At 50.0% G+C, this 26963-nt stretch overlaps 1 protein-coding gene across 8 annotated transcripts in view; it reads right to left on the reverse strand.

Annotated features, from left to right (window-relative positions):
• Ctif (cap binding complex dependent translation initiation factor) overlaps positions 1-26963 on the reverse strand; it is a 267859-nt gene that overhangs the window by 173339 nt on the left and 67557 nt on the right. For 7 of the 8 annotated variants that reach the window (XM_029472081.2, XM_029472083.2, XM_029472082.2 and 4 more), the window contains exons 3-6: positions 19671-19742; positions 6190-6263; positions 5165-5269; positions 72-147 (exon numbers count right to left, since the gene is read on the reverse strand). In XM_029472081.2, the coding sequence (XP_029327941.1) occupies positions 72-147; positions 5165-5269; positions 6190-6263; positions 19671-19742 (327 nt within the window). Of the gene's footprint in view, positions 1-71; positions 148-5164; positions 5270-6189; positions 6264-9274; positions 9421-19670; positions 19743-26963 lie in introns of those variants that run through there. The other variant, XM_029472085.2, reaches the window with a different exon arrangement.

The raw sequence follows: 26963 nt of genomic DNA on the forward strand, positions 1-26963 counted from the left end.
TGCCGTAGTACATCGTTGGCTGGAGCAAGGGACCAGCAGGCTTGCCCAGGCAGAGAAGGCTGAGTACCTACCTGCCAGGTCGGGAGGACCTTCTCAATGTCATTCAGGCTGATACCGTCTCCATCTTCCAGCTTTCCCTTTCCACACCTAGACCACAAAAGACAGAACAGTACTGAGAGGATGGCTCAGCAAGGAAAGAGCTCCAGGGGTGGATTCCTGTAGCCCTCCTGCAACACACATCTGAAGGGGGGTGAGAGATGAACCCACTGATAACCCCTTCTAGGCCCAGCTGTTAAGCTCCTAGCTAATGACTACCCCAACCCCAACAATTCCTAAAAATGCTGGGGTTCATTTGGCCCCATTGTACCGAAGGGGAAAAAAAATCAATGAACAAAGAGACCAAACAACCATCTCAAAGTCACACAGGTAGGCAGGAGATGGCAGAAACCCAGCACAGCCTCCTTCTCCTTTGTCTTCAGGCTGGCAACACCAGCCACTCAGCTATATTGTGTGTGCTGTATTCAGGGTCTCTGTGGATGGGTGTGCATGCTGACTGGGGATGCTGGCCCAGTTCACTGCCCAAAGCTCTCACTCTTTTGCCCACTTAAGGGTACAGCTGCTAGCACCACACTGCCAGAGTTTGAACTCCAGATGCATCCCTTCCCGAGGGACTCTGTAAACCTCATTTCTTCATTTGGGGGATAGGAATAATAAAAGTGCCTGAAATCATAACCTGGTTCATGGATTCAAATGATAAGAATCATAAGGCACAAGGTAAGCATATCCCTTCTGCTGCGGCCAGTCCTACTGTTGTCACACTGTCACAGGGCTGAGGGGCAGGTAGGGGACCAATCAGAGCCTAGATCAGAGGCTGCCCCAGCCTCAGGCACGTTTTCTCATCTCTGACTCTCCCCAAGGACAACGCCTCTAGCTTCAACTCAAATTCCAGAGTCATTTTCTCATTTGTTTAAATATTTGCCTACCATCGCTTCTGGTTTCCTGTCAAGGAAAACAAGCCAGATGTGGCTCCAGACAGGCACCTTAGAGCCCTAGAGGTCTTGGTAAGTAAATTGGAAACTCATTCCCTACAGCTGTGAGCTTGAGTTCCACTAGAGGGCAGCATGAGACAAGAATTCCAAAAGTCTGGTGGTTGTGTCAGCGTGTGTGTGTGTGTGTGTGTGTGTGTGTGTGTGTGTGTGTGTAAACCTAGACAGGAAAAAAAAATCTGACAGGCCAAACCAGCAAAGGCTTAGGTGGGAAAAAACAAGGAGCTGAACCTGGCCTCCATTAGACCTTTCTTTTCTTCATTAGACACGGCTACATGGGGCTGGGGGCCTAGCCTGGCACCTAGTTTCAACAAGCAGGGAACTGGTGGGAAACAGCCCAATGGAACTGTGGCCAGTACCCCATCCAGGGCACAAGGTGGCGCTGTGGAACCCAGAGGGGCGTAGTGTAGAGGTGATGGACAGAGAGCAGGAGGGAGGACAGCCTGAGGGGATGATGAAGAAAGTCACAGGCCATTGAGTGGGAGGCACAGTAAAGCCAGGAGTTCAAATCAGTTAGACTGCAAGCTGGGCTTTGGGCTTCATTTCACTAGAGAGCAAAGTATGTGTTGAAGCAGAGGGCGTGCCGAGGCGGTACCTGGGGTGGTCCAGGCTCAGGCACGTGGAGATGGAGCAGATGGGGCATGAGGAGGGTGTGACAGGTGTAACGTGAGAAAAAGAAAGGCCAGGCTTTGGCCTCTACACCCATTGTGAAGTTCTGGGCCACAGTAAGGAGGCAGAGGAAGGCCTGGCTGGATCATGCAGCTGTCTTTGGACGAATTCTGCCGGACAGTGATGGGCTGGCCTGGGAAAGCACCAACTGTGTGCCACTGGCCTGGGAAAGCACCAACTGTGTGTGTGTGCCATGCGCAGGCCATAGATGTTAGGAAGAAGGCACCGGGGAAACTGGCCCCACTGGGATGGCTGCTACCACTCTTAAAGGTCTCCTGTGCGTAAAACACACCTGGGAACTGAACTCACCAGATGGAATTGGGCTCAGAGCCCACTGCAGACTCCATCAAGCACGTACGGGCCTGGCCTTTGCCCTTTCACCTAAGCAGTCTGAGGTCAGCAGTGGGCAGTGTACAGAGCTCTGACCCCTAGCCTGCCCGGCCAAGGTGAAACTTCCGACTAAGCTGCAGGTGTGGCGGGCAGACGGTGGCTGCAGACCAGCTGAGTCACTGCTGCCAGTGGGGTTGCCAAGGCAACGGCTCGCTCCAGTTCTGTCCCTCTATGGGAACACAGGCTGTGGGAAGCCTTGGCAACTTGCTTCTGAGGGAGGTTGCAGCGGCTGGACACGTGGACTCCATCTTTCACATGGCAAAGCTAAGAGGGGGGGGGCGGGGGGAGAGCAGTTCCTGTCCTAGTCACAAGGTGGCCACAGGGCACTGCTCATAAATCCTGAGTGGTAGGGTAAGTCCACGGCCAGGGTGTCCCCCCCTAGAGTTGAGCCAGCTTCTGCTGGTGGGTGAGCCTGGTCAGAGAAGGAGGACCTGCACTGGTGAACGGGGTGACCTGGTCTTCTGACGTTAGACAGGACAGCGTTGTTGGGCACAGGACAATCTTCTTTGTGCAGCCTTTAATCAGCACCTCCCACAACCTGCTCATGATGGGGCTGCTCTTATGTGTGAGTGAAGCTGACGCACCAAGTGATGGTGTGCATATGCTCAGCCCAGGGAGTGGTACTATTAGAAGGTGTGGCCCTGTTGGAGTAGGTGTGTCACTGTGGGTGTGGGTTTTAAGACCCTCATCCTAGCTGTCTGGAAGCCAGTCTCCTGCTAGCAGCCTTCAGATGAAGATGTAGACCTCTCAGTTCCTCCTGTATCATGCCTGCCTGGATGCTGCCGTGTTCCCACCTTGATGATAATGGACTGAACCTCTGAACCTGTAAGCCAGCCCCAATGAAATGTTGCCCTTTATAAGACTTGCTTTGGTCATGGTGTCTGTTCACAGCAGTAAACCCTAACTAAGATACACCCATTCGCCACTCACAGTCTAAAGTGCCATGGTCACCTGCATTTCCCAAGTCTCAGCTTCCCCACTGGTGTCACCAGGCATTCTCCCAGAAGACACACACAGGAGGGACAGGAGCCGCCCAGGAAATATCTCCATAGCGCTCCTTAGAGTATTTTCCTTCCAGAGCCCCGCATTTTTACCTCATTGCGTGGGTATTTTATTTAAGTCTTTCTGAACCTCATTATTCTGGCCCTTAAACAGGGTGAGACCATCGCTGCTCCCAGGTCCCTGTTCAGAGCCTCTTAAGCCACCAAGAGGCATGGTCTCTATGGACGGGAAGGGGCAGAGCAGCTGCCAGAGGACACGTGGCATACAGTAAGACATCCCACCTCCCACCATGTCAGTTATGTTTAGTGTTAGAGTAACAGGGTGACGGGAGAGAGCAGCAGGAACATGAGAGAAAGCAAATAAAATCATAACAGTAAAACTGAGTCCCAAAGTGGGAAACAAATGAGGCTGAGGATGGGAAAAATAAGAAGTGTGAGCGATGGTACATGATATTCAGCTTTGGGAACACTTTATAGCTCCTGAAAAAGTTACCCAGAGTTCCCGCATATGGCTGAGCAATTCCGTAAGGAGGGACCTAAGCGGATCCAGCTCATGATGGGATGTCCCAAGCAGTAGGTTTTATAAAAGCCCAAAGGTAAGGACCCAAATCTTCAGCAGTGGATGAATGAGTCAACAATGGTGGAGTAGCTGGCACCATGGAGTATCACTCAGCTACTCCATGGAGTATCACTCAGCTACTCCATGGAGTATCACTCAGCTACTCCATGGAGTAGCTGGCACCATGGAGTATCACTCAGCTACTCCATGGAGTATCACTCAGCTACTCCATGGAGTATCACTCAGCTACTCCATGGAGTAGCTGGCACCATGGAGTATCACTCAGCTACTCCATGGAGTATCACTCAGCTACTCCATATCGCCATGGAGTAGCGAAGGAGTATTACTCAGCTACAAAAAGGAATGATCCATGGATGCTTGTGATCAAACCTTGAAAGCACGGAGAGGAAAGACGACAGACAGAAAGGACACACATGATTCCAATTCCACAACACCCAGAAATAAATAAATAAATTCACAGAAACAGAAAGCAGATGGGTGGTTACCAGGGGCTAGGGGAGGGGCTGGACATGGGGTTATGACTGGAAGTGACCATCCTGTATGGGGGCAGCAAGAAGACTGAGACAGCAATTACAGAGTGCTGTAAACATGCTGTTATGTCAAATCGCAGTTTAAAGTGGTTGATTTTATGTTGCATAAACTTTACTTCTGTAAAAAATTTACTTAAAAAAAAAAAACCCCTAAAAAGCAGCAATGGCTACCTGTCTCATGTCTGTGCCCAGCTAGTACTACATACGTATCCTGAGGGCAGCTCAGGCCCTGAGACCACCTTTTAAAAGGCAGGTAATACTGGTTCCCAGAGCCAACAAGGGTGAGACAGGCCAGTAAAGTCTGCACTGGGACCGGTTCCCAAACTGGAGTTCCTGCATCAGCAGGCGGGTCAGCATTTAGCATCCCAGGAGCTCGTGTGAAGTGTGAATCTCCAGTCTCTACCGGATATGTCTAACTATCTGACACTGAAGCAAGACAAAGTCGTCTATACAGCTGAAGCCTTGAAACCAAGTACACAAGTACACACACACACACACACACACACACACACCTCATAGTGTTTTAAGGAAGTGTGCACTTTTGAATCAAGCTTCCATTCATAGCTATCATTGGCTGCATGAAGCCACACGCTGTCCACCAATCACAGGTTGGGCACAGTTTCAGGGGAAGGAACCTCACACCTACAGAATCTGAGATGTATTCAAGGAAACCTCCCAGATTCTCCAGTAGGTGACCCACGAGCACGGTTACTTGACAAGAGACACTTGTGTCTGCTCAGGAGCAGGCATATGGGCTGGTGGGGAGGATGGAGGAATTCTCTAGAAAAGCCAGTACAGCTGCAGTCCTGGGCTGAGCAGGAAGGACATGTAGGACATGGGTTCACCTCCCCTGTGCAGTGGAACAGAGCCCTGTCCCTCCCCACACCTTACTTCTCTCCATGTAAGAGCACCTCTTCCCTCCCCCCTCCCTTACTCCCCAGTCCTTACCCTTCTCTGTCGATGTGTGGCAGGGGCTGCTTGGGTGTGTGGCGGACCTTCCGATGGAACTGGGTGAAGTCCAGCTTTTCAGGCTGCAGGTCCCAGGTGGCACCACTAGAGGGCGAGGGAGGGCGACAAATAGAAGACATGAGGCAAGAAGCCTTCTTAATACACAATAGCCAGGACGCTCAGTGGGCAGGGAGGGCCTGTTCAGACCCCACTTGGGATGGAACTCAAGGTATCGGGGCTTCGCCTTTCTACAACTCTGCTGTGGGAAAATATATGCTTCCCAAACCCGAATGTGGGCTAGCTGCCCACTCTGTAGGGGTCCCCAACAACAACCCAATTTGTTTCATGAGTACATTTAAGAAGGGCTGGAGTGAGAAGGACAAAAACCTGTCACCTGAGCGCAAAATGGTGCTCAGGATAAGGTAAGCAGGGCCATCCTGGGACCCTCACCATGGAGAGCCTGTAGTTAGGCAGCCCAGAGTTGGGTAGCTCAGCAGATAGGACAGAGATGACCGCAAGGCCACTATCCAGCAAGGGTGATAAGAACCAGAGCTATGTCTCCAGTCCTGGGGAGCCTGGTCAATCCCAAGCACCATCAGGAACCTTCTAAAATCTGAGCCAGTCAGTCTTCCTTCTGTGTGTGTGTTACTAAGGAGCAAACCTCATGCATGCCTTAGAGACACCACCTCTGGGCCACAGAGCCCAGTCCCTCTTCTCTGTTGACTGGAGGGTGAGAAGGGTGTGTGTGTGGGGGGTGTGTGTGACACCTCTGCCTCCCACTATAGCCATGTGCCCCTTCTTCCTGCTCCCACCTGTCTCCAGTCCCTCCTCTGCTCTCCCCCTCCCTTTCAGTCTGCCTGACCTCTGCCCTTTGGCTCTTCCTTTCTTGGAGCCTCTGCTAGAGGCTCTCCTTCCCTTCCAGCCTCATCATCTCTGTTTCCATACCAGATCCGCCCCATAAGTCCTGATGCATGGCAGGAGATCCCACACCAGCCCTGGACATCCGACAGAAAGGAGGAAGTTACCTGAAGGAATCAAAGGTATTGGCGGCCCAGATATCTGTGCCCAGCATGTCCAGGGAGTTGTCCTTGTTGCCATTCTGAAAGAGACAAGGAGAGGAGCTGGCATTACTTATGGGGCCAGCTGGAAGCAACTGGGTAGAGGCTCTCAGTAGGTCCAAGCCTGAGAGGGCCACTGGGGCCCTCGCTGACACCTAAGGCTGGCTAGCCTGCATGGCTAGGGGCTGGAGGGAGCCACCTAAAGGAATATTGTAGCAGGAGCATCAGGAAGACACTGTGGAGACTGCAGGCCCGGACACTGTGGAGAGTGCAGGCCCTCACTGAGACGGTGTTTCTGGAGGTATGTAGTCAGGACTCAACATGCCCCCATCTCTGCTGCTGAAGCCTGAGATTCATTCTCAAAGCCTCAGTACCCAGCAGACACTCTGCATGACTGTATGGCATTCACCACCACTGCCTGCCTGGTGACAGTGGTTTCTCCCTGGCTAGGGGCTCCAATAATCCAGGCGTGCTGAAGCATCCATGCAGGAGTAGAGTTTTGAATCATTTAAGCCTTGCCTCCTGAGAAGCCCCAGGCCAAGCAAGGCAGCGTTTCCTGCTTTCATCCACTGTGGCCCGTGTCCTTGGAGACATCTTACATGGCTCACCCCATAGACAGGAAACACTTTACTTAGTACCATTTCAATAATGTGGTCACTGTCCTCTGGCTGCTGGTCACCCCAGCAAACCCTCCAACCCCCAACTTCATTCTGACAGCCTCCACCATTCGCCCAAGCCTAATGTCCAACATCGTGCAAGTCGGAGAGACAAAAGTCATGCCTAGGTGTAAACGAGTACTTACAACAGACAGAAGTACAGACATCCCTAGAGGCGACCACACAAGAATACAGCAGCATTGCCGAGGCAATGCTGGGCCAGGAGCCACCCACACGCCTGCCAACAGCTGACCACACAGAAGAGCTGCTATGTTCACAGATTCAACTAGGACACAGCAGTGAGAATAAGCAAACGCAAGCGACAACTGCACAAACAAACCCCATAGACAATGCGGAGAAGGACAAAGGGGTACTGGTTGTAAGATGTAATTTACATAAAGTTTCAGGAGAGCAAAAATAAGCTGTGGTTACTGAAGTCAAATGGGAGGGGACACTAAGGAAACTGACCCAAGAGCCGGGCGTGGTGGCGCACACCTTTAATCCCAGCACTCGGGAGGCAGAGACAGGCAGATTTCTGAGTTCGAGGCCAGCCTGGTCTACAAAGTGAGTTCCAGGACAGCCAGGGCTAAACAGAGAAACCCTGTCTCAGAAAAACAAAAAGAAAAAAAAAAAAGAAAAGAAAAGAAACTGACCCAGTGTTCTGTTTGACCCAGGCGAGCTGGACCAATAGGATACTTTGCTGCTCCTTAGGTGTCCTATGCCCTCGTGCTTAGATATCTGGTGCTGTCCCAGGTCCTCTCGTAGGACCCAATCTACTGATTATCTATGAAGACTGGTCCATCCCAGGATCCACTATTACTCAGAGCCACTAGCTTTTGTGGAAAGGGGCATGTCCCCATACGGGCAGCTACTGACACAACATAGAGGAGGGGCCACAGCCCTGCCCACAAAGCTGGTGTGCGGATGACCTGTTCTCAGTTATAGCATGAACCCATGCTGTAACACAGAACCCACCATGACCTGGGCTCTGATTTGGGCACCACAGTAGCACCAACGTAAAGGCACTGCCACAGCGCTGTGGGAAATGCCTTGTGTGAGACAAAACAATGGCTATGATGATGCTAGGTAACAGCAAGCTTTTTCACTATGATTTTATGGGCCCGGTGTGGTACATGTAGTCTGCTGCTGACTAAGACTTCACTATGTGACTCACGATTGTATATGTATACATACCACACACATATATGTAGATACCACCCATATCACACACATATCTACCATATACCCCATGCATATACATACCACATGCATCATACACACACACACACACACACACACACTCTCCCCACACAGGCTATACACGTATAAACCATACATACTAAATGTATGCATATTATATATATAAAATACTGGATAGTTTTATGTTAACTTGACAATAAGATAAAAGTCATCAGAGAGGAGGAAACCGCAATTGAAAAAAATGCTTCTATAAGATCCAGCTGTAGGCAAGCCTGTAGGGTATTTTCTTAATTAGTGATTGATGGGGGGGGGCGTTGTGGGTGGTGCCATCCTTGAGCTGGAGGTCTTGGGTTCTATAAGAAAGCCGGCTGAGCAAGCCCTGGGGAGCAAGCAAGCAAGCAGCATCCCTCCATGGCCTCTGCATCAGCTCCCGCCTCCAGGTTCCTGCCCTGCTTGAATTCCTGCCTTGATTTCCTTCAGTGATGAACAGTGATATGGAAATGTAAGCCAAATAAATCCTTTCCTCCTAAGTTGCTTTTGGCTATGGAGTTTCATAACAGTCATAGTAACCCCAAGATACACATATACAACAATATATCAATATATATACACACACCACACATACCATACATACTACATAACATACATACACTCTATACATGCATATATACCATACATGTACACACATACATACATATACACATACATACCACATACTACACATATACATGTCATATATATCATACACATATACTCCATATGCCATAATATAGATACCACACATACCATATATACATATCATGCACCATACATATACAGACCGCACACAATATACATGCCACACACCATACACTATCACACACAACACATGCACACACACTATACATACACACATACCATACAAAAATATACTACATATACCACATATATGCATACTGTATACCATACATATTATACCACATACCATATACATGCATACCATATACAACATACATATGCATAACACATGTCATACATATACACCACACATACACACATCATACACCATATGAATACCCACCATATGTCATACGTATACACAGTACACACACTATACATAGATACATGTATACACACATCACACACCATATGAATACCCACCATATGTCATACGTATACACAGTACACACACTATACATAGATACATGTATACATACATCAAATAGCTCAGTCCTCTCACAGACATCAAAGAAGTGCACAGTGGTGGAGGCTGCAGACAGATTCCATTGGCTACCTGACTTCTGGGACACCATACCAGGAGCCAGCTGCCGTCCCAATGCTACCCCAGGACTTGCACAGAGAAGTGACTGTCACACTGGGGACAGAGAGGAAGTAGCTCATCCCAGCACATCCTGACCCCGCAATCCTCTAGGTTCCTGTTATGGGAGTCTCAGTTTCCCCACTGCCACATGGGTAACAGGAAGGGATGCTGTGTGGCTTGGACTTCATCCTGTTTGTGGCAGCTCAGAGGTCACTCTGGGCTGAAGAATGCACGGGACTGCCTTCCTCTCTGCCACAGAGTGCCCTTCCCAGACACTCAGAGACACGGGGGAGCACTTCCTCTACACAACCCTTCCAGCACAAGAGCATCATCTTCCCTCTGATGGGTCCAGCTCAGCAGTTCTGTGGCGCTGCAGCTTGCTGAGTGGGTCCAGACCTTTAGACACTGTGCACAGAACTGCAACACCTGCCTCAGAGTGGGGACTGACCCCTTCCTAAATGCTCCCTGCATAGCTCCCTGGGGTACTCCCCAGCACAGCTCCCTGGGGTACTCCCCGCACAGCTCCCTGAGGTGCTCCCCGCACAGCTCCCTGGGATGCTCCCCGCACAGCTCCCTGGGGTGCTCCCCAGCACAGCTCCCTGGGGTGCTCCCCAGCACAGCTCCCTGGGATGCTCCCTGCACAGCTCCCTGGGGTGCTCCCCAGCACAGCTCCCTGGGGTACTCCCCAGCACAGCTCCCTGGGGTGCTCCCTGCACAGCTCCCTGAGGTGCTCCCCATCACAGCTCCCTGGGGTGCTCCCCAGCACAGCTCCCTGGGGTGCTCCCCAGCACAGCTCCCTGGGATGCTCCCTGCACAGCTCCCTGGGGTGCTCCCTAGCACAGCTCCCTGGGGTGCTCCCTGCACAGCTCCCTGGGGTACTCCCCAGCACAACTCCCTGGGGTGCTCCCTGCACAGCTCCCTGGGGTGCTCCCTGCACAGCTCCCTGAGGTACTCCCCAGCACAGCTCCCTGGGGTGCTCCCCGCACAGCTGCCTGAGGTGCTCCCCGGCACAGCTCCCTGGGGTGCTCCCCACACAGCTCCCTGAGGTGCTCCCCGGCACAGCTCCCTGGGGTGCTCCCGGCACATCTCCCTGGGGTGCTCCCGGCACAGCTCCCTGGGATGCTCCCCGCACAGCTCCCTGGGGTGCTCCCCGCACAGCTCCCTGGGGTGCTCCCCGCACAGCTCCCTGAGGTGCTCCCCGGCACAGCTCCCTGAGGTGCTCCCCAGCATAGCTCCCTGGGGTGCTCCCCGCACAGCTCCCTGAGGTGCTCCCCGCACAGCTCCCTGAGGTGCTCCCCAGCACAGCTCCCTGGGGTGTTCCCCCGCACAGCTCCCTGGGGTGCTCCCCGGCACAGCTCCCTGGGGTGCTCCCCGGCACAGCTCCCTGGGGTGCTCCCAGGCTTTCAGATGCTAGCGGGCATCAGAACAGCACTGGAGGGTAGTGCTGGTAGTTCAAATGTAGTCCATGGAGTGGTCCAGAACACACCTTTAGAAACTGGTCCTGATTTCTTTGGGGTCTGAAGGAACTATAGAGGTGGGGTAGTCGAAAAGGCTCCTTATCAAACATCTGGAACATGCTGAATTAGCAAATTATGAAACTGTCAGTGTGTAGCAGCAGCTTCTTAGGAGTTGGGGCATGGAGGGGTGTGCACAGGAGATCAAAGGAATGAGGCCCATGAGCAGTGGAGTGCCACAGGCTAGCTCTCTCTGAATACCCAGCATGTGGCAAAGTTGTGTTTATGGATAGTGGGGGTGGGAAGTGATGAGAAGCCCAGGCTGCACATTTGGAGATCTGACAGAGCCTGGCTGAACAGGGCACAGGACACCAGGAGGATGCTCCTAAGACCAGGAATGCTGAAGGCAATGCTCTAACCAGAGACTTGGGAGATGTGCCTATAGGATTCACCAGCATATCTGTTGCACACAGAATGGGGGAAGCCCTCAGACCCAGCCCTGGCCCTGGATGCTCATGAGTGTTGTGACGGGGTCAGATAGCCAGAAGCTTGGCTGCACAGACAGAGCCTGGTTCCCGGCACTACAGAGAACCACGTGGTGCAGTCCCGTGAGTTAGCAGCTCACAGCCTTTCTGTCTCAGCCCATTCTGCTCTTGATGCAGAATGCGACCACTCTGGATTCTCAACGGAGAGGTGCTGGTTTATGTTAGGTTTCATAGACACAACATGAAATGTTCAGGAAGCAAGACCCCAAATTTGTAGGCGATTAAAGCTTTGCTCCTAAAGGCTTGAGGGTGACCTGGATGTGTTCCATCAAAGACAATGAAGGGGACACATTGGAAGGTGGTTAGGGGACCACGTCCAAAGACAGCCACTATACATCCACCCCACCTCACACACACACACACACACACACACACACACACACACACACAAACAAAGGACAGCACTCAAATGCCAGTGCAAAAGGACCAGGCGTGTTCAATACTCGCAACAGAGGTGCCTTTGAGGCCGGAGAATGGCCGAATAGGGATGACCAAAGCAGAGATTAGAGCTGGGTTGAGGAAAAGGAGCACCCACTCCTTTCACTTCGGACCTTCCCGCCTCTCTGCCCATCTCTCTTTGCTCCTTTTCCACTCAAAGGGCAGGGAGAGGTGGAGACAGGCTGAAGCCCATGGCCAAGCTATTCCTCCTAGGCCAGCCCTCCCAGTTACTATCTGTTGACTGGGCACGCAACTGAGGCTTTAAGTGGGTTGTGCTAGCTGAGTCTACCCCAGGCTGAGCCACCTCACAAGCCACTCCTAGACGGTTATCTGTCGGGACTCCACCGAAACAGTAGGGCCTCACTACTGTCCCTGGTTCCCAGCTGTACCCAACACCATCTAACTCTACAATATGCCTCCTTGAATAAGGAAGCCCTCTTTAACTTCACCCTGGTCTGCATCTCTCCTAGTAGCATCAGCCTCAAACCACGGAGGGAACGGAGATCAGACAGCCTGGGTCTACTTAAAGCAGGAGAGCCCAGGACTGGCAGGGAGAGAGCGAGTGTCAAACCTCTTCTTCCCGAATCTCCACCGAATCATTGAGAATCTCCACTTGCCTTGGCCACTCTGAGAGGAGCATGATAATATCTCGGTGTGGGTTTAGCTTGCATTTTCCCAACGGCTAGCAATGACGGTAAGCTGTGTTTAAACGGCTGTTTGAACTTGTAAGAAATATACATTGGCATGGGCTTGTAAGAAATAATACAAACAGACTCCATCTTCCCTCCATGGAGAAATGCATAAAAAATATAACTCGGTGTCACCTTCAAGATACTGACACTGATTCAGCCAGGGAAGATCACTACAGGGCTCCCTCTGTGGCTTCCTTTCTGGCCACACCAGACCCTATCCTGCCTCTCCAATATGTAACAACTACTTCACATCCATAACATTACAGACATGGAGTCTCGGAGTGTGCAGCCATAGGGGACTAGGATTTTCCCACACAGCATGATCAGGAGATTCACCCAGGGCGTTGTCGTAGCCACAGGCCACTTGCCACTGACTGCTCGCCCACTGAAGAACAACAGTTGGGTTGTCTCTTAGGGTTACTTTTGCTGTGATGAAACATCATGGCCAAAAGTTAGGAGAGGAAAGGGCTTATTCAGGTTACACAATCACAACAATTCACCATTAAAGGAAGCCAGGGCAGGAACTCAAGCTGGGCAGGAACCTGGGGGCAGCAGCTGAAGTAGAGGTCATGGGAGAACACTGCTAACTGGCTTGATCAGCCTGTTGTCTTGTAGAACCCAGGACCAACAGCCCAGGGATAGAACCGTCCACAATGGGGTAGACTCTTGCCCATCAATCACTAATTAAGAAAATGCCTTACAGCCAGATCTTATGGAGGCATCTTCTCAACTGAGGCTCACTCCTTTCAGATGACTCTAGCTTGTGTCAAGTTGACATAAGACTAGACAACACAGGGTGCTCTCAGGTTCCCACTCCGGTAAAGCTGCCACAAACTTGAGGGCAGGTTTCAGTGTAAATATAAGCCTTCATTTTTTCTGGGACAAACACTCAGGAATGCACGGGCTGGATCACAGGATCACAGGGTTCTTGAAGGCTTCATTTTCTTTCTTTTAATGAAACCGACAAACATGTGGAGTGGCTGTGTTGTATATCCCCCGCCTGTGCATTCTCGCCAGCTGTTAGAGCACGGTAATGTCTCACGGGTTGGTTTGCATTTCTCTGAGGGCTAGTTGGGGGGTGGGGGGAAGGGTCTTCTGTACGCTCAGTTCCTGTCTGCAGTTCCTCAATGGAAATGTCTCTTCACATATTTCAAGCCTTTCTCATGGGATAACTAATGTGTTCTGAGAGTTCCTTCTCCACCCTACAAGTCCTTTGTCAGATGTGGGCTGTGCACACACTCTCTGCCCAGGGCTCACCCCTTCAGCCTCTTTGTGTGGTCTTTTCCAGGGCACACGTTTAATTTTGATGAAGGTTGACTGAGCATCTCAGGGTTGGCATTAATCACCGTTCTGTGTCACTGTTCAGCATCTCCTGATTCTTGCTATGACAAATGGCTTTCTGATGGAAATTAGGATGCTTTCCTGTTATGAGATGGAATTCTACTTCAAACTTTGTGTCAGCTAGCTTGCCGACACACCAGCTCTAGGAGGAAGACAACAGGTGGGAAACCAAGCACAGAAGCAAAGGCATGACAAAGAGTATTCTTTGGGAACGAGAGCTTTGCATTCAAAGGCCGGGCTGTGTACAGCTCACAGCCAAACGGATGGTGCACCTGGCCTGCGGCATAAGCCACTGAAGCAAGAGCCTCTGAGCTCTTTTCTCCAAGTGCTGATGGGTAAAAGTGGTAGCTATGAAGCTAGGCATGATGGCACATGCCTATGATCCCAGCACTTAGAAGGCTGAGGCAGGAGGATCATGAGTTTTAGACCAGCCTGGTTCTATACTGACATCCTAACTTGGAAGAAGGCAACTGCACCTTCCAGCTGGGTTCCAGTGGGGCTGTTTGAAGTTACTAAGACTTGGGATTGCTTGTTACACAGCATCTTGTCTGTACTGACCGACACAAGGCACTGACTTCACCCATATAGAACAACAGAGAAAAAATAAGATAATTTGTTGACAAGATTGGACCACAGTTCCAACATCTCAGCCTAGCAGATACCTCTGCGTGCATCATGATCAGCCCCTCTAGCTAGTACTACCCAGCACGAGCCATCTTTGCTAGCTGTGCTCGCTCCTACCACCCCAGCACTCCAATACAATGCCCAACTCCGTTTTTGCTAATCTTCCCTTCTTCACTTTTCCCCCTTTCCATTTACCGGAGCACTTTACATATTCCCAAAGGAAGGGATCAATTCTCATGTCCTTCCTGGAGACGGACAGGGCCATTCTTTAGAATGACAATAGTCTGTTGGGGGCACCTCAGGTACACATCTTGAGTCCACTCTTTACAAGCAGGCGATGACACAGAGGACTCCAGCAGCTATACTCTGGCCAAGCATCCAGTATCTCTCAGTAAGTACCAATTCCACAGAGAACAATATACGGACTTGGTGAGGGTTTCTCCCTACTACACAGACACCTTTAAGGAACCAGGTGCTTTTACTAAGGTATCACGTATACTAACAATTCCTTAACTGTCAACAAACCACACTCTGTCATTGCTGGATATTAGCCAGATGAAGTTTCGTCTGCCCGTCGTCAGGGCTGGGGGGCTGGAGTGTTTGATGTCCTCCTAGATGCCATCTGCTATCCTTTGAGTCTGTCAGGGTTGCACCAGCTTGCAGGTTGGCACAGAAACTCAGACCTATGCCAATGTCTTATTGGTGGAAGAGGTAAATAGAACAGTGTTACTCCAGGGTCACCTCAGGGCAAGGCTCTTTCCCTCTCATATCGGGATGTCCTACACCACACCCATCATGCCAGAAAAAGTGGGATTACGGGACATCAGCCATAGCCTGACATCATTTCTCACACTCCCCCAGATTTCCCAGGGCTTCAGGAACTGTCAACCATCTGATAAGAAGGTGTGCCGATCAGGTTCCCAGTAATGATGCCATTGTCGTGAGAGCCAACTGTCAGGGGCCACCAGATCCTCAGGAAGTCTTTCTGAAGTCTAGACAGAAGCTCTGTTGCTCTTTCTATACTCTTATGCCCTTCCCTTGGCACGTGAGAGCAGATGGTGCAGACCCCCTCCAGGTTGCACATGGTCAAGGTCTCTGAATGCACTGCCCCTGGTCTCTCTTGTCAGGAGCTGTCCTCTCAGCTATCACCGTGTGTTTCCCCATTGTGGTGACAGCCAGAACATGTCCCATCATCTTCACGGAATGACTAGTGGAAAGAGGAGGCAGGGTGACAAACTGCCAGATATGGTTGAATCCTGGATTCTGGCACTTGGTTGGCTCACTTTTTTTTTTTTTTCCCTTATCTGGACTCCCTTACTCCCACTTCATGGGATTCGGGCTATCCTGACTTGCCTGAAGGCATCCAGAGAGAGCAAGGTATTGTTTGGAATGAGTTGAAATAAGCAAAGAATGAGAGTGTTACCTGCTGTAGGGAAATAACCACCTCACTTCGTGGCTGAACCCCATGGGTGCCACCCACCCCTAGGCTTCTGGTTCAGTGTCAGGCAATGTCATGCTTGCCTGGATAAGCCCACTCTCCCTGCTCCATCCTCACTGGCTCCTGATGACCTCTGCTGACTGCTCTTGGTACCAGTGGTCCAGGTGTGGCAGTCAGAGGAGGAGCTTGCTCTTAGCAGTCACTGTCAACTGGGTGTTTACAGCAACCCAGGTAACCCAGGTAACCCTAACTCCAGAAAGCTCGGACTCTGTGAGGTGTAAGGAAAGGGTGTCTCTGGGAAGGCCTGCATAGCTGAGCCTTGGCCAGTTCCAGGCAGGGTCAGCACTGTTACTGAGCCCAGTGCATGCAAGGCCCCACGGTAGGGGCTTGGGACATGAGAGTCAGTGACACATCTTTTCTTGGGGTTGCTTGGCTGACGGGGCAGGTGGGGTACAGGGAACAGCTGGAGGGTGACACGAGTTAGTGTGAGGGTGTTTGCCTACATAGTAAGTACAGTAAGGAGGAATTTGGGTGTGCTAATGCAGGGTGGATACCCATGCCTAGCTAATGCTCCCCTCTCCACCAAAGCTCCAAGACCAGGAAGGGCAGCCACAGGCCAGCTACCTGGGGCTTTCTTGTGATGGGCTCTAACCCCTTCCTAGAGGTCTTCTGTTGTGGTTTGGTCTGTTGCTATATATTATAATGCTCAAGTCTGTACCAGAAGGTCTACCTCACAGCTGGTGAGGTAGCCAGGCCAGGAGAAAAGTAGATTAGGGGTTAACCCCCCGCCCCCCGCATTCCCCAGTAATTGTCAAAGCCAAATAAAATAGCCAAAGCCTGAGTCTCATTCATTTGTAAGCTAGTCAGAGATAAGTTTAAATTGGTTTTACTATAGTCTTCTCATGATGGTGGCTCCAAGAGGAGAGACAAGATTCTAGGGATGAGACGAAGGGTGGCACTCCTGCTGGTGGGGGATAGAGATGGCAGGAGATAGCACGGGTCATGGAAGAGAGCCATGCCCAAGAATAGCAAACCAAGCAGAGAGGAGGCTGGAGCCAACCTGACCTTGCAGAACAGCTAGACTGCTCTAAATACCTACCTGGGTCAGGGAAAGGAAGACAGTGACTTCCATCCCGTGTTTCTGCCCTGTGTCACCCGTCCCCCAAGTCTACATCATGCCTTCTGCCACTGGCACGAGGTGCTGCCAGGCACTCTTGCCTCCCCATGCAGGGTCATCCCCGGCCTCTAGAGCGACAGGATAATAGGGCAAAGGCAGAGAGAGGAGCCTCAGGAAAGGTGGTAAACATAAGAGAATGAAGGATCCTATCCTGGAAAATTCCAGAACTAGATACCTACTGACCAAAAAGCATGCAATTCTTATTGTCTAGCTCCCCACCCCTGCTTGGAGCCACATCTAAGCCTGTCATCTCTGTTAGAAGAGCTGGGGATGACAGCAGACGCTGGCGACGGAGCCACTGAGCTATGAAGCTTAGGCCAAGGTGACAGAGATTCCCTGGGAAGTACATGAGCTGCACCAGGGCTGCAGAAGCATAGACAAGAGACTTGGGTGCAAGGTGCACAGACTAGCTCAGACAAGGTCTCCTTCTTTGGTGTGCTCAGTTTACCCCTCTGCAAATGGGACAGATGTGCCAAAAAAGACGCCCAGGGGGCATTCAGGATCTTCTGGTTTCCATCTGAGGAGGAGGAATTTGGCCACTATGTTTATTAGCAAAAGAGAAACCAGAATCTAGGCTTTTGCCTCCCCTCTGCCACAGAGCTGCAGCTCCACGGTTTGATATGCAGGAGTGGAAAGGTCATAATCAAATCAAACACTCTGTACACTCAACATAAATTGTAAAAGGAAGCTGCGGATTAGTTCCATGTCAACTTGACACCACCTACAGTCATTTGGGAGGAGGGACTCTTAGTTGTAGGTAGGTGTCTCAGTCAGGGTTTCTATTCCTGCACAAACATCAGGACCAAGAAGCAAGGTGGGGAGGAAAGGGTTTATTCAGCTTACACTTCCACATTGCTGTTCATCACTGAAAGAAGTCAGGACTGGAACTCAAGCAGGTCAGGGAGCAGGAGCTGATGCAGAGGCCATGGAGGGATGTTCTTTACTGACTTGCTTCCCCTGGCTTGCTCAGCTTGCTTTCTTATAGAACCAAGACTACCAGCCTAGGGATGGCACCACCCACAAGGGGCCCTTCCCCCTTGATCACTAATTGAGAAAATGCCCCACAGCTGGATCTCATGGAGGCATTTCCTCAACTGAAGCTCCTTTCTCTGTGATAACTCCAGCCCGTGTCAAGTTGACACAAAACCAGCCAGTACAGTATGCCTTCCTAAGATTAGCCTATAGGCAAGTCTGTTGGGCATTTTCTTGATTAATGATTGATTGAGGGGGGGGGGGGGCAGCCTACTGTGGGCGGTGCTAATCCTGGTCATGTATCCCTGAGTTGTGTAAGACAGAAGGCTGAGTCAGCCAATGAGCAGTGTCCCTCTCCTATCTCTGCCTTGGTTCCTGCCTCCAGGTTCCTGCCTTGCTTGAGTTCCTGCCCAGACTTCCCTCCGTGAAGGTCTGTATATAGAAATGTAAGATGAAGCAAGTCCCTTCCTGCCCAAGTTACTTTTAGTCGTCATGGTGTTTATCATAGCAACAGAAACCCCCACTGAGACAGAAACAACGACCCAAATGTTATAAGAGGGAACCGTGAAGATAGCTGTCTTCCCCACAGCTTGGGAGAAACAAGATGCAGCAAAGCCATGCACCCTAGGGAGAATCCCGGACCAAGGACACTAAACATCTTCCTTTGGAACAGATTAGAGATGGGGCGCGTTGTTTTGATTTTTTTTTTATCCTCTCAGTGCTAGGGTAGAAGCTGCCCATGCTAAGCAGATGCTTGACCACTGAGCTGCATCCCCAGCGATGGGTAACTTCTAAGTAGCACAAGGAACTGAGGTGGGACCAAGCTAGTGAGCTAGGCAACGTGTCCCTGAAACAACTACAGGATCAGGAGGTATAGAGTCTGAAGTGGGGCGTGGTTGGGGTAAGTGGTTTCTTCAGCTCCTAACCTCATGGTTTTTCACAGGCAGGGACAGGTATCTCTGAGACCAGCTGGAAAGGTAGGGCACCCAGGTGGCCACGAGTAACTTACTCCATTCCGTCTAGGCCACACAGCCCCGCAGGACCTCTGGGTGAGTCACACACACTTGCAGTGTCAGAATTCCCAGGGCAGGAGAGAGCCCCAAATGCCGGGAGAGCTATAGACTGGAGACGCCAGACCTCTAAGCCCCTCCTCCACAGGCTCTACTGACCCAGCCCTTCCACAGACCTAGAAAAAGGATCTTCAAAATATACTGTCAGGTCCAAAAATCCCAAGAAACCCAGTGCTTGTGGGCCCATAAGGCCAGGAGCCAAACTCTAGTTTGTTCACCTGTTGCCACACAGTATCCCGAAAAGATAAGCCACCACCTAAGGTGATCTCACCACCCTCCTCTCAGCCGCCATCTAGGTTTTGCCAAATGTGTATCATTCCATAAAATGATATACTTCAGAGCCCATGTGTTGTGGTGGGGACACTCCAAGGCGGCAAGGGAACTAAGGGAGGCTTCCTAGAGGCCCCCACCTTCCTGCACCCATCTTTCTGCTTACTCCTAATCCCCATCCTTTAGGGAAGTCACCCAAGGGTCGGCCCAAGGTCCCAGAAAAGCAGGACATGTGACAGCTCGTAGATGGGGCACAGAGCTGGTTCCCTACCTGCTGCGGCGGGGCTCGCCCTCTGGAGAAGGAACAGCCACCATCCAGCTGCTCTCTGCAGTCCGCCGTCCACTGCAGGCAGAAAAGAGGGGTTAGTGACAGCAGCTCACAAGCTCACCCTCACTCCGCCTGCCTCCCTGCAGACCCATTAGGAAATCCGACTTGGCATGCTGATGGCAAACCCATTGCTGTGACCTGTAGGTCCAAGGTAGTCCCTGGGTATATGCCTGGGGAAGCCAAGTTCACTAAACAGTGATGTTCCAACTACATCCTAAAGTCAGCCAAACATGACGCCGAGTTATTCTAGAGAATCAGTATCACCTCTGACCATCTGGCCAGGATCCAGCCATGCTGGCTGCCCATCACGTTAAGGAACAGAGCTAGAGCCAAGAGGCAGAAAGTGTGTGTAGCTCTTGAAGACCCAGCTTGGGAAGACTATAGATTTGGCATCATGGAAAAACAGCAGACAGCTCTCAGAAGACTAGTGCATGCTAAGGAATGTCCTAACATACGACCGACTACCTCCTACACAAGAGTCCCCAAAGTCTGTGATATGGAGGACCCTGGGGCTCATTCTCCATTGGTGACCTAGAGTCTGGGGGTCTAGGACCAAGGATCAGCATTTTGACAAACCCTCCACGATCTGTGCTGGACACCATTGAAATGTTTATGCTCTGTCCCGTGCTGGAATCTATCATTAGGTCACAGCAATGCTGGGCAACTCTGTGAAGCTCTCCAGGACTGTCACCAGGACTATTGTCACCACACACACATATCAAAGCAGGGAGACAGCCCTCTGCTGAGTGTGATCCAGCTATGGGGTGGTGTTAGGCATTAGTCGGCCTCTCCAATTCTGCCTCACACTGACCTTAGCCTCTACTCTAAGTGGCATGCAACACAGAAAGAGTGTAGCCTCAGGGGGAGGGCTGCAGACCAGGGCAGGCACACTGGCTAAGGACAGTATGCCCTGGAGGAGGGTGGGGGCGGGGAAGACCTTCCACTCTACGCCAAGTTTGAGTGTACTCCAAGGGAACAAAATGAAAAGCACAAAGATAAGCCATAGACCTGATGGTACTTCCTAGAAGTCGGATTTGTAAAAAGTTAAGTTATACAATGTATGTTACATAACACAATGCATCAAAAATATTATTACTTAAATAGATAATGAAAAAAAAAATAAGGCTGGACCCATGCATGTGATCATGCATCATGAAGGAGGCTGAGGCAGGAGGATCCTGAATTTGGGCTATATAGTAAGATAAACAAAACAGGCATTATTTAGCTCTTTGACATTTGTGCTGGTTGGTTGTGTCAACCAGACACAAACCTAGACGTATCTGGGAAGAAGGAATCTCAACTAAGGAATTGCCTCCATTAGACGGGCCAGTAGGCAAGTCTGTGGGGTATTTTTCTGGTTAGTGATGGCTGTGGATGGGCCAAGGTCACTAGGAGCAAGTGTTACCCACAGGCAGGTGGGTTTGGGTTGTAAGAAAGCAAGCTGAGCAGGCTATGCATAGGTAGAAAGTCAGTAGCAGCCTTCTTCCATGGCCTCTGCTTCGTTCCTGACCCCTAGGCTCCTGCACTGAGTTCCTGGCCCAACATCTCTTTGAGGACAGACCATAATGTTAAAGTGTAAGCCAAATAAGGTGTTTTGTCACAGCAACAGAAACCCTAAGACAACATTCTCTGCATAGCATTCTTTGTTTTGAAATCCAACACCTCTTATTGGATGAGCCACACGTGGCTGGTTATTCCGGGTGGCCAGTCACTCTGCACTGGACAGCAGAGTTCTGGAGAGATGGCAAGGCCCCAGGGCCACTGCATACCCATCCCTGGTCTCTCTGTACTACAGAGGTGGCCACCTTTCAGATTCCTGGATGAACTAGACTCAGACTCGGCTCCCCAAGGCAGGAAGAAGGGAGAAGCTAGAGCATTTTCCCTCCCCACTTCTAAAGCCATCACTAGCACCAAGTGGGCATTCTTCGCTGCTCCAGTGTCAACAGATAGGCTTGGGCACATGGCATTACCCTAGCTATTAGCAAGACTATCTTCTTCCTTGGACCTCATGTTAAGAGGTGGAAAAGGAGACCTGTAAGTAGGTGCTAATGTCTAGTAATTTAGCCTCTTAGGTCTTTTATACAGATAACCAGTTCCCAGGATTATAGTCTCTGTGCTTGGATAATTGCTGTTTCAATGCATTTCCCTCCAAAGATTAATTAAAAATGGAGAATTCCCTTAGTCACCACTTTGACCAGTACTACAGTGACACACAGCAACAGCATGGGCTCCCGATACCGAGCAGGGAATAACATGTTCGAGGGGTTTTCATCCCTCAGTGACCAGTTGTAATGTGATCATGAAAAATACCAGGTACCCCAGATAACTGACTTTCTCCAAAAATCGCAGAGGAGTCACCAAAAGTGCCAAGAGAGTGAAAGAAAAGGAAAATCCAGGGAAGTACCACAGATTAGAAAACAGTGTAACATACAAAGTAAATGCAAATCTGGCTCTCAGAACTTCAGAAGGACATGGATCCCTGTTAGTGTCGTCACTGTGATCCTTGCAACATGGTTACGCAAGATGTTCATACCAGGGGAAGGTGGGGGGACAGGGGACCCTCGGAACTACTGCCTCACGTTCCCTACGAGCCTACAATAACTTCAAAAAGCAAAAAGTAATATATGTGAAGACATACATAGATATACATTATGAATAAGTATATATACACATGTAAGTGTGTGCATAAACATATTCAGGGAAGACATACATACATCCACATGTGATGTGTATGTATATCATGTTTAAAACATTATAAGAGCATGTCTTTGCTTTACATATTGGCACAACTCCTCTCCTGGGTGGAATCCACCTGAGGCTGTCAGTGTGGATATAGCCAAGGAGTGTAGGCTCTGAAGGAAGCCCAGAGTGAAGCCGAGTGAAAGTGTGTTGTTGATATAGGCTAAGCCATGCCAAGGACCCTACAGCCTTAGGCCTAGAGGGATGGCCAAGCCTTCCTTGGGTACTAGTGTTGAGTGTTGACCATATATGCAGAAAGTATTTGTCATAGCTCCCCCTGCTGGATGTTTACAGCCTGAACACTGCTCCTCTACTGAGGTTGCTCCTACTGTGCTAAAGGCATCTCCTTGGTCCAGCTGTATACCATAATGTATATAATAACCCCACCTCTTTGTTCAGCAATAATCTTGCCGCTCTGTTCAAATCTATATAATAAACATGGTGGACTTCCGGGGTGCTTAGATTTCTCCATCCGAGAGCCCAGACCCCTAACTTTAGCTTTATGTCTGTGTGTCCATCTGTCTGTCACTCCTTCTCTATCCCAGCCATATCAGAATCCCTGTAGCCATGCAAGGACACAGCAAAGGAGGAAGGCGATTGCTAGTGTCTCTCTTTCTAGGAATCCTAGACACTGCTGGACAGCATGGGTGTGACATCCCATAGAGTGGTGACTTGCTGGTGAGTGCAGCTCCTTCAAGGAAGGTGCCACACACATCTGTGTGCTAGCCTGCCACCTGGTGAGCTGTCCCAGGCCTAGCAAGATAGCTCTGTTGTGCCCACCAAGTCACTTCTGAGCAACTCCTAACAGAGCATTTGCCAGCGGCAGTACGGAAAGGGATGAGGATGTCTGACAGAAATGAGGAAGAGCAGGATACCCACGGGGGCTGTGGAGGGAAGGAGACGGGTAGCCCACAAGCACACACTGAGGATTCCCAAAGAAGAGGGGGGGGCGTCCAGAGCTTGGCAGAATCAAAACAGAGACAGACAAAGGGTGGCTTGGAGGGATACTACTGATGTCAGGCCATAGAAGTCAGCACCATTTTCCCCATGGACAGAGCCAGGCAGCACCAGAGTAGAGTGGCTAGAGATGCAGACCTGGCCCAGTGAGTAGTGAGTGGGTCAGGGCCAGATTCCATGTTTTTTAATAATGGTTAAGTTGGAAATGAGGATGGGATGTAGAGCTTGGGATCAACCAGCAGAAAGTGAGTGTTCTATGTAGGGGAAGGGGAACACAGTGATTGAGCCTGTAGAGCCACAGAACCAGTGAGTCCCACACAAGCCCAAGGCCTAGTAGGAAAGAGACAGTGGTTCTATCTGAACATCACCGTAACACCCGAGGGAGCTACCAAGCATGAACAATCACCTGATCACCCCACTGGGCTTGAGGGACTTCTACTTGAATGGTCTAGCTGTGCAGAAGCCTGGGGTATCATTCCTACAAGGCTGCCTGTTCATGGGGACACATGCCTCTCCCTGATCCCCAAAGTCCTGGGAACTCCCCTCCAAAACTCCTTCAGCCAATGGCTGGGTGCCAACCATAACATTTTCTTTCCTCTCCTGTAATACCATGCATTGCCTGTTTCCTTTCGTCCCTCTGAGATGCTGCCTGGAAAGCTCTGGTAGGCACCCCAAAACCTAGCTAAATGTGTTGGGGTGATTCTGGAGCAGAGGAGGCCCCTTCCTCTCAAACACTCAGTCACAAGCCTGAAATCTTGCTCATGGATCATCTGTCCTTCAGGGCAAAGGGGCCCATATCTTGTACCTCCCGACTATGAAGGCCGTCTCGGGGATTGGGGTGCCATCCTCCTGGCAAAGGGCATCCAGAAAAAGAGCTAGGACATGTGGGGAATGGTACACGTGGGAATCATGCACATACTTGTGCAACTGTGGCTTTAGACCTTCCACATATTGCAATTTATATCTTAATTTGAAAGCGTGGAGTGAATAGGACACAGGGTTAAAGACTTGACAAACATTTGGAATGTAAATGTTTATTCTGAACTTAAGATGTTTATCCCATCACTCCCTATTCTTTACTGTACATTAAAAGACACTGCACAATTCAAAGTTATAGTCAGTTACCAGTCATTTGCATCCCGGGATGTGCTACACCCTTTTAGCAAAGTTTGGGAAGGAGGGGGTTGTCCATGTGGCAGTGAGCACTGGGAGGAAGAGGAGGACGGAGAGGAGGAGTAGAAGGAGCAGGAGGAGGAGGGTCAAGGCTTACAGTAGGGCAGGGATAGTGAAGATACAACTGCCCACTTTTCAGGGTCAAAGGCTTCCTCAGACTAGCTCCACCCAACATCACCGCTGATGACTGGCAGGGTCAAGGCCCAAGGATTAACCACTCTCCTCTTCACTCCAACCATTGCTGACAAAGCAATTTGGAGAGGAAGGATTTGTTCTAGCTCTCAGCTTTAGGGTATGCAGTTCATCCCCATGGAGTTGAGCATGGGAGCTAAGGCTGGGACTCTTCCCATCTCAGAGGACCAGGAAGCAGAGGGTGGGCAGGAAGTGAGGTCAGAGGGTGAGCAGGAAGTGGGGTCAAGCTACTAAATCTCCAGGCCAGCTCAGCGAGGCACGTCCTCTAGCAAGTCTCCACCTTCTAATGATCCCATATCCTCCAGACAACAGGAGGTGGGGACCAAGTGGAGGATATTTTACACTCAAACCACTCCTCCATATGTTGAGTTGTTAGAGGAACAAAATCACACACACACACACACACACACACACACACACACACACACACACACATTAGCACATAGTGAGACCTTAGCACATGGCAGGTGTTCTTTTTTTTTTCAAAGAGCTCATGTAGTGCAGACTGGCCTCAAACTACAGATCCTCCTAACGTCACCATCGAAGAACTGGGGTCACAGTGTGTGCCACCGTACCTGGATACTATAAGAAGAGTTAGGAGAGACTTATCAACAACCACATAAAAAACTATGCCTGGGAACAGTTCTAAGTTGACTAAAAGCCCCAGGACAGGTTCAAACCACATCAAAATTTAAAACTCTTGTGTAGGTGCCAGGAGTCAAAGAAGGGAAAAAGTAGGGAAAGAAGGGTGGGAGGGAGGAAGACAGTTGGAGGCTACTTGCAGCATGCATAGCCACGGACGAAACACAAGAGCAACGAGGCTTTCTGAGCAGAATCAGGGCTTCTGCTAAACCTGTCAACCCATTAACATTTGGTTCTCAAGCCCCCTAGATGCTTTTATTTTCTTCATTTGGCACATGTGGAGCCTGGGGCACAGTAGGATTAATAAGCAGCTTGACCAGGAATATATCAACAAAAAAGTGTCAGAACGAGCCAAGGGCCATTAACTCAAAGAGACAGACGGACAGACAGATACATACATACATACATACATACATACATACATACATACATACAGATAGCTAGATAGATAGATACATAGATAGATACACATACATATATAGATAGACACATAGATACATAGATAGATAGGTATATAGATATATAGATATATAGATACATAGATAGATAGATAGATAGATAGATAGATAGATAGATAGATCGATAGATAGATAGATAAACTGATGGATAAGGTGGCTGATTCTGAATGTAATGTACAGCTTTGGTTTCAGTGTTCTAACCAGATTTGGTTTTTCTGTTGTTTGTTTTGTTATTGTTATGGTTTGGATATGAAGTATCTTCCTCAAACACTCAAAAGTTGAAGACTGGGCCTGCAGCTGTCTCTCTTTGCTGAGAGGCAACTGGTTTCTGAGGCCCTGACCTGATGGATAATTGCCTGGTAGAGACACACTACAATGGTAATACTGGGAGGTGTGATCTGTGAGAAGAAGTAACTCCCTGGGGGTGGAGTCTGAGAAGACACCTTGTCCTGGTGTCTGTCTCTGTCTCTGACTCTGTCTCTGTCTCTGTCTCTGTCTCTGTCTCTGTCTCTGTCTCTGTCTCTCTCTCTCTCTCTCTCTGCTTCCTGACTGCCAGGAAGGCAGTAACTCTCCTCTGGATGCCTTCTGCTGGGATGCTCTCTTCTTCACTCCAGGCCCAGCAGCATGAAGCCAACCAAGCCTGTGGAACAGGGCTCTGGAAGCACAAGCCATACAAGACTTCCCATCTTCCAGCCACTTAGATCCTGCAGTGTGCCACAGAGATGAAAGAGACTAACACAGCTGTACAGATCCTATTGGGAGAACTGGTATGTATGTATGTATGTATGTATGGGTGTGTCTGTTCTTCTTCTTCTTTTACAAGCAATAAATGTGTGTGTGTGTGTGTGTGTGTGTGTGTGTGTATTAAATATATAAGTATATATTGAGAGGCAGAGTAAATGTGCTATATTCACAATTGAGGTCATGGTGTAAAAGATAGAAACTTTTAAGATTATCTCAAAATAAAAAGGGAGAGAGAGAGAGAGAGAGAGAGAGAGAGAGAGAGAGAGAGAGAGAGAGAGAGAGAGAGAGAGAGAGAGACTTTAAACTACCCACAAGGTTTTCTGAAGGTCCA

This window comes from Mus caroli, unplaced genomic scaffold, assembly GCF_978045245.1.
Source record: "Mus caroli unplaced genomic scaffold, Mus_caroli_1 scaffold_19, whole genome shotgun sequence".
Taxonomy (NCBI): Eukaryota; Metazoa; Chordata; class Mammalia; order Rodentia; family Muridae; genus Mus; species Mus caroli.